General features: G+C 39.0%; 1 protein-coding gene across 2 annotated transcripts in view; it reads right to left on the bottom strand.

The window, feature by feature from the left end:
- FAM13A (family with sequence similarity 13 member A) overlaps nt 1-14,116 on the bottom strand; it is a 331,803-nt gene that overhangs the window by 272,166 nt on the left and 45,521 nt on the right. For both annotated transcript variants that reach the window (XM_027116910.1, XM_027116911.1), the window contains exon 4: nt 1,054-1,231. In XM_027116910.1, the coding sequence (XP_026972711.1) occupies nt 1,054-1,231 (178 nt within the window). The remainder of the gene's footprint in view (nt 1-1,053; nt 1,232-14,116) is intronic.

Consider the following 14,116-nt stretch of genomic DNA (forward strand, 5'->3'; position numbering starts at 1 on the left):
CTCTGCAGATAAGTGTAAAAAAGAACAAATACAGTCTTTTTACTATCACAGGGCTCCTGAATAAGATGTTAGTGGAGCCCGGGTCTGAGATAGCTACTCACAAGACCCTAACATATCCTATGCCATTATTTGAAATGTAAATCTCTAAGGTTACAAGGGGGATTAGTTATTCAAGGTAGAATTTCTCTCCACAGTCACTACGATCTAAGCCAGAGTTTATATTTAGAGTCATTCTGACGACTGTAATATTCCTAGTTCCGGGCAGCTGAATGAGTCTGTAGATAAATGGAGTGGATAAGCAGATATACTATTTAAAAACAAAACAAAACAAAACAAAACAAAACAACTTGCTGAGAACTTCTGAGAGCTTTAAAGTGTCAGTGGTCTTTCTTTCTCTCTCCTTATAAGTAGAAGGAACATGTCCGATATCAGAGGTATTAATAGGATAGTTAAAAGCAAAGTCTCTGGTTTACAAAATCATAGTTCATGTATCAATGATTAAAGAGCTTTAAGGAATAACAGGGAAAATATAAAGTTTTACCAAAGTTCTGTGTCTAGAAATATAGCACCTACCAAGGAGACTAGTTTATTTCTGGTCTATTCCTAGAAAGTAAATAAATGTAGCTGAGGTTACATTTTTCTCTCACGGACATATTCTGCTTGTTATTTTCCATCTATTAGCAATGATTTGAACTTTATCACTATTAAAAAAATTACATACTATATCAAACTCCTTCCCTTTTTTCTAATCAATGTTTAAGATTAGATTTATTTAAATGTCCATTTTAATGAAAGTAGAACTCATTTCCAGAATTTTAAATAAGGTTGTTTGGAACATTACAAATTACAGTTTCATAAAAAGGCATAGCTTCCTTCTTCAAAATTGGGATGAAAAAAAAGGCTAAAATGCCCAATACCAAAAATGGAACTTCTCCAACATAAACTGGTTGACTTTTTAGTCTGAAATATGTTTCTACATTGCAGTGATTTCAGGCAGTTGTAAAGGAAAAGGCGATATGTGATGATATTAACAGCAAAACTTCACTAACTTACTGAAAGCAATTTGGCCCAAATACAGTGGCGAGATTGTGAACATTCATGCGGTTCTGCCCATGGTGCTTGGCTACTTTTGTCAAGAACTGGCAAAGGTACTTGAGGAGGCAGTAGTGGGTGTCTGGCAGCTCTTTTATTAAGGCTCTTAAGCTACTCTCCTGAGCATCATTTCTGTCATCTGGAAAGAAAAAAGAACGAAAAATGTTCTCAGGCATATTTTACAGTAACAATAACAAAGATACACCGGTACAATACATTATAACACTTAATTCAGAAAATCGTTCCCAGGGACTGAGATACAGCATTATAAAGAGGCATTTTTGCCTTTTTTTTTGATCCTCAAGCATTTGACTTTAAAGAATAACTAACTTATTCAAGACATCCTGAAAACCACAAGCTTTTTATTCAGTGCATAAAATAGGTTACTATTTCAATTCTGTGTTTTCATGACACATATTAAGATGATAGTTGGGTTTTTATTCATAGTGGAATCTTCCATTTGACTTTTGTCTTCCAGTCTGTTAAAAACAAGAATCTCTTGGTTGAATAAAATTTGATACAAGAGACCTTCCAGGATTACCATGAGTGACACCAAACTTAGTAATCAGGAATCTGTGCACAGAGAAAACTGAAGGAAACTTTTAATTTTTACACAGCTTTTTAATCGCCCACGTCATACAGTTTAAAATTTGCTACATGCCTCATACAAAAGCCTAATAACCTTGTATAAAGCCAAAAGTATCCAACGATGTGCCAAAATTCACAGGCAGACGTGTGAAAAGTTCTCCTCAGTTCTCAAAGATTTGTTTGTTTTGTCAATATTTAAATACAGTGAAGTTGCTATCTTAAGTAATTTTGTATACTACTTTCTATCAGAGGAAAATACAAATCCTTTACAGCGAATACTTAAGTGGAATAATGACAATCCATCCTTTAGACGGATGTGTAAGAGAATGAAAATTTAACCCAGTTATATTTAACACACATTGGATTCTTTAATTGAGATAGGCCAGCTGCTTTAGCCAGTCAAGAGTATAAGAAACAGAAAAGTGAAGCAAATAAGATGCAAAGGAAGAGGGCTGATGGTTAACACTGATTAGTCAGCCTTACAAGATACATAGGCAACGTGCCATCACAGGAAACAAAAACACAGAAAACACACAGAAAGTCACAGACTGCTACTGAGTGTCTGCAGAGCACAGGGTAAGAATGCAGGCTTGGGAGCCACTTTCTGGGTTAGGATCTTGCTTTACCCACCTACTACCTGTGTGGCCTCGGACTCTTCACTAAACTGTTTCCTTATTTGTAAGTGGTAATAGTAACTATCCAGTAGGGTTGTGGTGAGGATTAAATGAGTTGACAGTCGTAGAGTACTTAAAACAGAGTAGTTGACACATACTAAGTGCTATGTTAAGTATTTGTTACACAAACAAAATAACGTTTTGCTTTACCTTCATTAATTTGGTTTTATGAGCACACTGAGGTTTTAGTGAAATGTCTTTTAATATAAACCCTAATCCAAACCTAACCTTTGTGAATATGAGAATAAGTGATGCTGTCAAAAATAGCAATGCCGGGCTTCCCTGGTGGCGCGGTGGTTGAGAATCTGCCTGCCAATGCAGGGGACACGGGTTCGAGCCCTGGTCTGGGAAGATCCCACATGCCGCGGAGCAACTAGGCCCGTGAGCCACAACTACTGAGCCTGCGCGTCTGGAGCCTGTGCTCTGCAACAAGAGAGGCCGCGATAGTGAGAGGTCTGCACACCACAATGAAGAGTGGCCCCCACTTGCCGCAACTATAGAAAGCCCTTGCACAGAAACGAAGACCCAACACAGCCAAAAATAAATAAATTAATTTAAAAATTAAAAAATATATATAAAAAAATCACAATCCAAAAAATGTGTAGATTTCAATCTTTGGTAGAATCATATTGGAGAACATTCTATTTATGATTAGAATAATTATTTCTTACTGATCACAAACAATGTGATTCCATAAACTATAATGTTTAGGGCAAAATAGATTTCTTGATTCTAGAAGTTTTTCATATTAACTTAAGTTACATTTAAAAAAGAAATCATATCCGAATACTTTGATAATCCATAAAGACGTGTGTGGCATGTTGCGTATGATGGCATTATTTTCCACTGTACTATGATCTTGCCTACCAGGAATACGTAAGAAATGGAAATAATTAAGTTTGGAGTGATTAAAAATGAACTGAAGACTACCCATTTCTCATGCCTTTATATCATATAAATATGAACTAAGAGAAAATGTACTCCTATTTGGTTTTTTTGTTTCTTTTTTTACGGTGACTAATCCAAAGTGAGTCTGGATGTCTTCATGGGTGTGTGCTCTCATTCTAAAATTGTGGATTAATTCCCAGCATTTCAGGGTACAAGCAACAGCTTTCCAACAGCCTTGACAATGCACCCCTGCCCTTCTTTCTGGCTCTGAAATGAAACCTCAAATCCTACGGCAGGCAATGCGTGAAGACACCAGATCAAAAAAATATATTCAGAATAGTTAGGAATTTATGACATCTTTGAAAAAGAAGCAGTACTTTGATCATACTTCTAATATTCTGAAATACAGTGAATAATTTCCCAGGAAATAAAACCCATAAAAAATAGGAAGGCAGACATCTATTCAGAGAATCTCCAACTTAACAAAATACCATGAAATCCTTTATGGCATGAATGAAAGAATCGCTAAATATGTTTTCCAAAAGCAAAAATAAATATGAGGGAAAAAATATATCTATCTCCTTCTACCCAAGAGCATTTCTGCTGCCTCTGATGGAAGACAGATTCACTGGTTCACTCGCTGGGTGAGGACACGAGTGGCCTCTACTTGGGCGGCTCTGACAGCAGCACATCACGTTTGGACCTTAAATATTCATAATTTACCTCCTGAATTTGTTCAAATACATCGACAGGGCTGTCAAGACCTTACTTTATTAGCATGACATTTCTACTGGCCTCTTTCCATACCGATTAATTACGTGCTACCGTAATACTGAGAATCTACCCCGTGCACTGCGTTTCCAGAAATATGGGGTAAATATCACCGTTATTGTCCGACTACAGCAACCCCACAGACGAGATCTCCTACACGTAAGATTAATAACTGCTCCACACGTTTAGAGGGGGACTGTGGAAGAATGCCTAGCGTAGCACTCCGTGGGGGAGTGTGGGTGTGAACGTGCCTAAGGAGATGCCTTCTGATGCTTTCCAGAAGCAAAATTCATAATAATTATTATTGCTTGCATTACTTTTTGATTCACTGGTACCTAAATATAATAAACAGTGCCGTGTTCATTCATGTTCTTGCCTTTATATCGGTCAGGACAATGTCTCCCTCAACGTCTCACATCATGAACAAGCGTCAGCCATGCTTCTCTCTTGGGCATGTTGACTCCTAACGTATACTTACGGCACGCTACGTGTGATGTTGATCACATGCCGTCTGCGTGTCTGACTGTCTCTAACACCAGGAATATAGCACTGAACGAAATAAACATCATGCTTTTATTAAGCATATTCTACTTGGCGGGGAAACAGACAAAAATCAAATCAATGTTTTGGATTTATGCTATGAAATGCTATGAAGAAACACAGAGCAGGGTCGGGGGGACTAAAGCAGAGCAACGCAGGCGTGAGGGATGGCGGGGAAGGCCTCGTAATGAGGTGGTGATTGTGTTTACCTTATCGAAGTCGAGAAGGCCTCTCGGCTGTGGCGACAACCGAGCAGAGCTGAAGGAAAGAGCTAAGAGCATTCTAAGCAGTGGACACAGCAAGTGCTAGGGCCCGAAGTGGGTCCTGGGGCTGGGGCCAAGGGGTGGAAGGTGGGAGAGTGGTAGGACATGAAATCAGGGGACGGTGAGGGCAGATCATGACAGTCTTATAAGTCATGGGGTTTTTTTTCTCCCCCTATGTCAGGGTTCTGAGCTGTGGGGAGACTTGAAAGGACCACTCTGGCTGCTGTACTGAATCCCAACTGTGGGAGGCATAGCTGAACGCAGGGAGACTCTGGTTAGAGGACCACTGTGACACTCCCAGAGGAGAAAGGCCAGTTGGCCTGGACCAGGTTGCCAGTGGTAAGATGGTAAGACATGGGCAGATTCTGGATAGAGTATCAGTGTGTCCTGTTTGTTTTACACATGAAAAATATGTGTATGGAATACTTATTCAGTCATTCAACAGGTAGCTATTGAGTTAACTACTCTATGTCAGGCACAATTCTAAGCATTTGGGATACATCAGTAAACAAAACAGAAATCCCTGCCTTGATGGAACTTACATTCTCGTGGATGAGACATTAAAAAATAAATATAGTGGTAGGGCTAGAAGAAACTGGGAGTACCGGCCAGGGTGAGGCGTGGTGACTGTAATTATAAATAAGATTGTCAGGAAGGCCTAGTTGACAATGCATTTGATGTTTGGAGGAAGTTAAAGCAAAAAAAAAAAAAAAAAAATCCACAAACTAGCAAATGTAAGCTCTTTCAGAGTTGGAGATCGAGTTTTAAACATCTTTTAAAGCCCCTCAATGCCTGGCATATAAAAAGTGATCAAGAAGTAGTTTTAATAGATCGATACACATTTAAGGCACACTTTTAAGCCACCCAGTAAGACCTAATACTATAGGAATAAAGAGACATCTATATATCAAATATGTCTAAAAGAGATGTGGACTAATTTAGTCCATTTACAGAACTAGCTGGGTCAGGGTGTTACATAGCAATTATACTACAGGGAGTATTTAAATGATAAGAAATCCTTTGGTGGTCAGAGAGGAAGGACACTCGGCAATAAAATTCCACAGAAAGGCCTCAGCAGTAGTGAAGTGCGCCTCTGCGGATGTATTAGAATATTTTAACTGTTTTAAGCTTGAGGTTACTTCTAGAATTAAATTGGAATAAAAAATTAGGATGTGTATAATTTATTAATCCAAAAGGCTTAAGAAAACTTTGCAGATGGAATAATGGTTTAATAATTGAAACAGTCATCATTTTCCTCAACATCAATCTTCTCCTAGGACAAGAACTAACTTTTTTCCATTAGTGCAAAGGGCCACTTCAAATTATTCATGTTTCTTAAAAGATTTTCACTGTTGGCTGAATTTGACCCATTTTTTAAGCTAAACCACAAACAGGAAACTAGCACACAGTACATGTGGTATACAGGTAAACTACTCAGCAGTTGAAGAAGATTGTACCGTAAGAACTTTTGCTCCAGATTAGGTAGCAAACGCTGAACCGTGTGACAAGTATTTGCTCTCATTAAAAAGAGATTAGGATCATCATCAGTAATGCTGGACCCACATCACGGGATGGCACCTAACTCTAATCTGGACATTTATCCTAGAGCTTGTCATGTGCTGTGACTTTTCAGTGGCCATGAAGTGATTCTGCATTACTATACACACAATCTTAGCCTCAAGGAGAAAAAAAACAACTGGCAAAACGCTAATCTCTACTACGATGTCTCTCAGGGCCGTGAGAAGGTCAGCCATGAAAAGAACCAAAATATTTAGCTTCATGGCGCCAGATTCACTGAAGTAGCTTTTTATTTCCTCATTAAGTCTCACACAAGGATTTCTGAAAACTTGCTAATCTATCCGATAGAATAGTGAGCTGCTGCTGACCCTGAAGACGGAGGAAGGTCACAAGCCTGAGAATATGGACAGCCTCCAAAAGTGGAGAAGCCAGCAGGGAACCAGGGGCCGAGGCCTCACAACCACGCGGAACTGAAAACTCCCCCAAACCCGAATGAGCCTGGAGCAGCAAGAACTCAGGCTGACTGACACGTCGGTTTTGACCTGTGAGACCTGGGGAGAGAAACCCAGCTGAGCTTACACACTTCCCATAGAACAACGAGACGGTAAACGTGTGATGTTCTAAGCCACTACATTTCTGGTAATCTGTCACAGCAGCGATAGGAATCTTAGGCACCCCCAGCTAGAGATGACTAGACTGAAAGAGAGAGATTAATTAACTCTTCCATGTTCACACAGCTACCACGTGACTGAGCTGCAACTCAGATGCCGGCAGTCTGACCTCAAGAGCACATGATCTGATCGGTGCGCTCCAACAAAGCTCGCCGTTACTAGCATCATTATTACACAGCACCTAGCACACTGTCTCAGACATGTAAATATTTAAGAAATGTTTCTTGAGTCAACAAATAAACAAGCAAAATTGGTGAGCAGTCGGGGGTGGGAATCTTCATTCATTTACAATCAATTATAGCTTCTTAGATGCTGGGGAGTATGCGGGGAACAGCATATTAATAAAAGCCTACAAGAGTGTCAGGTCACAGAATGTTTTATACAACGTGTAAGAATAAACAAAACACGAACTATATTTCTTTCTAAATACGCATTTACAGAAGAATGGGAAAAATAATCATAAAACACCAGCTACCCTGGATTGGCCTGAATCTTACCCCCGCATTTCATTCCTCAGGAGTGGAATCGCTTCTTTAGAGTGACGAGAAGTTTATATACATAATTATATCTTATGGTTAATGGAATTGGTATTTTTCCACGTAAAGGGAGAGGTTATATTTTTACAGCTCTCTCGCAACCCTTGCCCTTGACAACGTTCTCAGAAGCCTCACGCAAATTTCTCAAAGGGCAGGATGATAAAGTGACTAATAAAAATTAATAAATTACAGCCTATTCTTAGAAGCTATTAATGAAACGACAAATCTTATCATGCTGATTAGCTTCTGCAAGATGCAGAGGTGTGTTTATTGCCAAATTAGCTGGTATCTACACTGACACTCCCACTCCCAGAAGGAACCCACAAGTTAAAGCAAAGGCAAAGGGCACAGAAGAGCAAAGAGTTAGGTTCACATTTCAGTCCTATAGCCAAAACCTAACTCTCCATGACACCTAAGCAGTAGATCAGCGTATCTTTTCTGTGGGCATCCACTGAGGGCTGCATGCCTGTCAGTGGGGACAAACACATAGTTTAAAAATATAACAAGCGGGCTTCCCTGGTGGCGCAGTGGTTGAGAGTCAGCCTGCCGATGCAGGGGACGCGGGTTCGTGCCCCGGTCCGGGAAGATCCCACATGCCGCAGAGTGGCTGGGCCCGTGAGCCATGGCCGCTGAGCCCGTGTGTCCGGAGCCTGTGCTCCGCAACGGGAGAGGCCGCAGTGGTGAGAGGCCCGCGTACCGCAAAAAAAAAAAAAAAAATATATATATATATATATATATATATATATATATATATATAAAACAAGCATGTAAAATATTCTATCTAAATATCAAAACTAAGAGCTCACATCTAGGCTAAATGTTAGACACAAGCATGTAACAGCTGAAGAACCTGTTTATAATGTGGGAATGTCTGTACACAGGAGCATGGGAAAAAACGGCATAGCATATAGTAGGGGGAGCCTCCCACAATGATGCTAACCTTCAACAGCACTGGCAATATCCCAAGCCAATAAAACTTGGCTTTCTCCATAAATCTAGTGCTATATTAAGCGAGCAAAGTACAGTAAATATGTAGTTTCAGTGCAAATCATACCACTCCTATTCTATCCACCCTCCACCACTGATCCAGCTGACACTTGTGCTCAGCTGTAAGTGGACTGGATCGGTTTAAGTCACAGGACACCAAACCATCAAGCCCAGAGCTATTTAAGACTGTTCTGGATGTCTTCTCCTTCCCCTTAAGTCTTCAAATTGTTTATGGACTCAGTGTAAAACTTGACTATGCCCATGGGCTCAGCAAAGCAGGGCTTCAGGACATATGTTCAGGACACAGCTTAACTCAGTTCAGGTAGAGATGCAGGTGTCTAGCAAGCTCGTCACTTGGCATCCCTTCAAACTGATACTCTTTACACAAATTTTCAATATTTTATCTGAGCTGATTCTACTGATACAAGTTGTTTTTCTTCTTTTTTAAATAACTCATTTGTGGGCTGTTCTCTCTTTCCCTCTTCCAGCTCAATCTAAACAGGACCTCCTCACAAAAGCATCCATGCAAAATGCAGAATTTACTGAGGATTTCACTCGGTTTGCAATAATTTGTTCCAAAACTCCCCAACAGACATTATCTTCTTGGACTTGGAGCTGCTGGGTCTCTTTTTTCCCTCTTCAAGCCCATAATCTTCATGCTATTACGAAACTCTACTGTCGGTACTATGAGGATAATGAAAATAAAAAAACACAGACAATAACAGGTATTATCAACAATGTAGAGAAATTAAAACTTCCATTCATTGTTGATGAAAACATAAAATAGTGCAACTACTTTGGAAAACTGTTCCTTAAAATGTTAAAGTCACCATTTGACTCAGCAATTCCACTCCTAAGTAGACACCCAAGAGAAATGAATACATATGTCCACACAAGAACTTGTACATAAATGTTCATAGCAGCATTATTCCTGTTAGCCAACGGGTGAAAACAACCCAAATGTCCATCAATGGATGAGTGGATAAACACAATGTAGTATAGTCATACAATGGACTATTACCTAGCCATAAAACGAATGAAGTACTGATGTATGTTCCAGCATGGATGAACCTTGACATTTATGCTAAGTGAAAGAAGACAGTCACAAAAGACCACATATTGTGTGATTCCATTTATAAGAAATGGCCATGATAGGAAACCTATATAGGTGGAAAGTAGATTAGTGTTTCTCTAGGGCTGGTAGCAGTGGAGGGGGGAAGTGGGGAAGGAATGGGGAGTGCCTACTAATGGCCTTGGAGTTTCTTTTCAGAGCGCTAAGACTGTTCAAAAACCAGATAGTAGTGATGACTGCCCTCTATGAATACACAAAAACCACTGAATTGTACACTTTAAAAGGGTCAATCTTATGTTGTATAAATCGTATCTCAATAAATAAGGAAATTCTGTTGGCTCTAAAATCCAGTGTAGGAAAAAGTTAGATGAGAACTTTCAGTTAAAGATGAGTTTATCTACTAAATGGGGAGGAAATCCAAAAAAGAAGGGATATATGTATATGTATGAATCACTTTGCTGTACAGCAGAAAGAGACACAGCAGTGTAAAGCAGCTATACTCCAATAAAAATAAAATAAAATAAGCTACAAGGATATATTGTACAGCACAGGGAATATAGCCAATATTTTATAATAACTTGATGGAGTATAATCTATAAAAATTTTGAATCACTATGTTGTACACATGAAACTAATATAATTTTGCGAATCAAATATACCTCAATTTTAAAAAGTAGATACATTTTAAAAAAAGAAACGAAACTGTCAAACTGTTTTCCAAAGTGCTGTACCATTTTTACATTCATACTAGCAGTGTGTGAGAGCTCTAATTCCTTTATATCATCACCAACACTTGTATGGTCAGTCTTAATTTTAGTCATTCTGATAATGTGTAAGTGGTAGCGCATGGTGGTTTTAATTTGTACTTCCCTAATGACTAATGATGTTGAATAGATTTTCATTTGTTTAAAAAAAAAAGTATATATAGTAAAAAGTGAAATGTACTTCCAGAAACATGTACCCATCCACATATACTATTTTTAAACAATCACCTCAATAATAATACATACCAGTCATTTATCATGTACCAAAAAAAAAATGAGTTTATCTACTTTTCCTCTTAATAACTCACTAAAATGACAAGAATTTAAGGTATAAGCCATCAATCAAGGATAAAGAGAACACGGTTGAAAAGACAAGGTAGATGGATGGTTTCAGTGTGTGTGTAAGTTTACATACACACATAATGTGTGTAGGTTTACATACACACATATTCACACACGTACCTCAAGACCAGTTGCTCTAATGCAGAATAACTTTGCTCAGTCATGACCTCTCTTCCCAAATTTGCATAATCCCACTCACTACCTAATACTACCTCACAGTGTCAAAGGTCATTAAGAGGAAAATATTTAAATGTGTACTCAGCAAACAAACGATCATCTAGCTCTCAGGATCTACAATCTTAGAGATTACAGGGGATTATAAACAAGAATGAGGCTTTTCCTGTCACATGGATCTGGATGGAAGCAGAACCAAACTGGAATGTCATCAAAATGTATAAAGTCATGTGTGGAAACCTGAGTCTCCTGACGCCACGTTTCTCATTTATTCCAGTGGAGGGTTCACACATCTGACTGACAGGCAGCTGGGACAGATATGCAAATGGCAATGCTTTCTGCTCTGAGTTTAGGTCTTTACCCAGAAAAAAATGCATAATTTAAATATTTGGCATTGCTTACAGAAAACCTAAAAGGCATATACTGAAAATGGAAAGGGCTTAAACTTGGAGTTTAATATAATGATTCTCTTTTTCATAGAAACAAATTTGTGAGGTTTGAATAATTTTGAAAGAAAAGGAACTCAGTAAGAAGGAATGAACCTAGGGAAGGAGACATTTCATATGCTTTCTCTGGAGCTCACACGACCAAAGGAGGAATGACTTAAGAACTAGTATTATAAAGCACCGAGCTGATCTCCCTGTGCTATGCGGCTGCTTCCCACTAGCTATCTACCTTACGTTTGGTAGTGTATATATGTCCATGCCTCTCTCTCGCTTTGTCACAGCTCACCCTTCCCCCTCCCCGTGTCCTCAAGTCCATTCTCTAGTAGGTCTGTGTCTTTATTCCTGTCTTACCCCTAGGTCCTTCATGACATTTTTTTTCTTAAATTCCATATATATGTGTTAGCATACCATATTTGTCTTTCTCTTTCTGACTTTCACTCTGTATGACAGACTCTAGGTCTATCCACCTCATTACAAATAACTCAATTTCGTTTCTTTTTATGGCTGAGTAATATTCCATTGTATATATGTGCCACATCTTCTTTATCCATTCATCTGATGATGGACACTTAGGTTGTTTCCATCTCCTGGCTATTGTAAATAGAGCTGCAATGAACATTTTGGTATATGAGTCTTTTTGTATTACGGTTTTCTCAGGGTATATGCCCAGTAGTGGGATTGCGGGGTCATATGGTAGTTCTATTTGTAGGGGTGGGATAGGGAGGGTGGGAGGGAGAGAGACGCAAGAGGGAAGAGATATGGGAACATATGTATATGTATAACTGATTCACTTTGTTATAAAGCAGAAACTAACACACCATTGTAAAGCAGTTATACTCCAATAAAGATGTAAAAAAAAAAAAAAAGGAACTAGTATTATAACTAGCCAACATCTGCATAGTACTTTAAAATTTGCAAGGCCAAACCACTCAGCTAACGTCAAACAATACAAGTGGCATTATGATATATATCAATAGAATAGATAAAAGACAGCCTTAACTCAGACTTATCTAGTGAATACCTCACGTAATGAAGAAAACCAGCACAAGGCTCAAGCACAAGTCAGTGTACGAAATTAGATTTCTTTACCATTAGGCTCTGTACTGATTAAAATGGCATTACTAGGGTGGTTTTCTTAAGAAAAACAGATGCTGTCTACATTATCCAGTGCTCATAAGCTAAAATTCACAGGTACTTAACTCTCACATAGTGTTTGAACAGCCGCTATTGTAAAATTCTATCCCATTTAAAATCAAGTATGCAGGGGGAGGCAAAGGAGAATGTCCATTTAAGGAGACGAACTGATCACATATTCTTCCCAAGACCCCACTAAAATGACGGTAAAATGATGTTTAAAAAGTATAAGCGCCCGCAAGCAAAAAAAGAACAGCGGAGAAGACAGAAGGGGATGAGATTTCAAAGCCATTTGGAAGTGAATGCAAGTGACTGAAAACAGACAGGCTGTTGGAAAGCCCGGCAGGCTCCAGGGAGCTTCCGCCACCCCGAGCACCCAGGCAAGCGTGCGGGCAGGCAGAAGTGCTGAAGTTTAGGCTCTTCATAATGTCAGTGAATTCTTGGACATCTGAGATAGCTAAGGGCTAGAGCAAGGAACACAGCTGAAAACGTAAAGATTAGTGAAAATGTGCTGAGAACTAGCGGGTCCATTAGCTTACTTCCCACGTCCCTCCCACTCCTGCCCTTGAGGAACTCAATGGTTGAAGAGAAAAATATGTCCACACATTGACATGTGTGGGTCCCCAATGAAACAGCTAGATTTCCCTATATCCCCACTATCTAATCTTCCTGAAGTGGGGTACACCAGTAGACAAGCCCAGCGGCCCACATACAAAATGTTATTCCTCAATCACAGCAGCCAAAGATGCTCCTATGTTTGAGTAAAGAGATACAAAAAGAAATATAAGGGGGAGAAAACCAAACCAAAAACAAACAAGCACATACCACCAAAAGCCTTATTTGTATCTCAGAAAGAATAAGAGTAGAATGCTATAAAACAGAGTACTTTGAAACAGAGCATAAATATGTTGGCTATTAAAATCGAAAAGCTAAAATTCAAACAAACAAGGTTGGAAAATAAAGTTGACTAAATTTCACAGAGAACAGATTTAAAAGAAAATTATTAAACCTCTAAAGGCACAATAAAAGATAAGACAGGTACATTTCCAAGACCAAAAGACAATATTTTCCAGGTTGAAGGGATCTGCTGTGTGTCCAACACAATAGACGAGAAGGGACTGCAGGGAACAGCAGGTCCAGGAAGACTGGTGTGGGAGGCTCAGGGTGACACCTACTGCTTGGGGAGAAGCAGCAAAAGGGCCAAAGAGGAATCACCCCAGAAATAAAGAATTGATAAATTATTTGATGTTTTGAAAAAAATAGGTAATGGTGGATTTGTTGGAGCAATATGAAAAAAATTGCAGATATGTTTTCATTCACATAATTTTCTATAAACCGAAGACAAATATTAACATCAGGCAATGCACCTCACACAGGCACACACCCTCACACAGTCTTAACAAGGTAAAAATTAATTATGAATTCAGCTAAAATTATGATAGAACGATACTGGAGTAAGTAACAATGTAATAGCTAATTCCGCATATTTCGTAAGTGGAGGCGATGAGATAATGTCTGAAAGTGAGAGATCAAGATAAAACATTATATTATCAAATGGAAGCGAATACCAAAAGAACAGCTAGGTAAGTGAAAACTGATTTGCTCTGGGAAAGAAAATTAAGGGCTGCCTAAGGGTGTGTAGGGGTTTTCTATAAA

The sequence above is a fragment of the Aethalodelphis obliquidens genome, unplaced genomic scaffold (assembly GCF_003676395.1).
Source record: "Aethalodelphis obliquidens isolate GAN/ISIS:26980383/991018 unplaced genomic scaffold, ASM367639v1 scaffold17, whole genome shotgun sequence".
Lineage (NCBI taxonomy): Eukaryota > Metazoa > Chordata > Mammalia > Artiodactyla > Delphinidae > Aethalodelphis > Aethalodelphis obliquidens.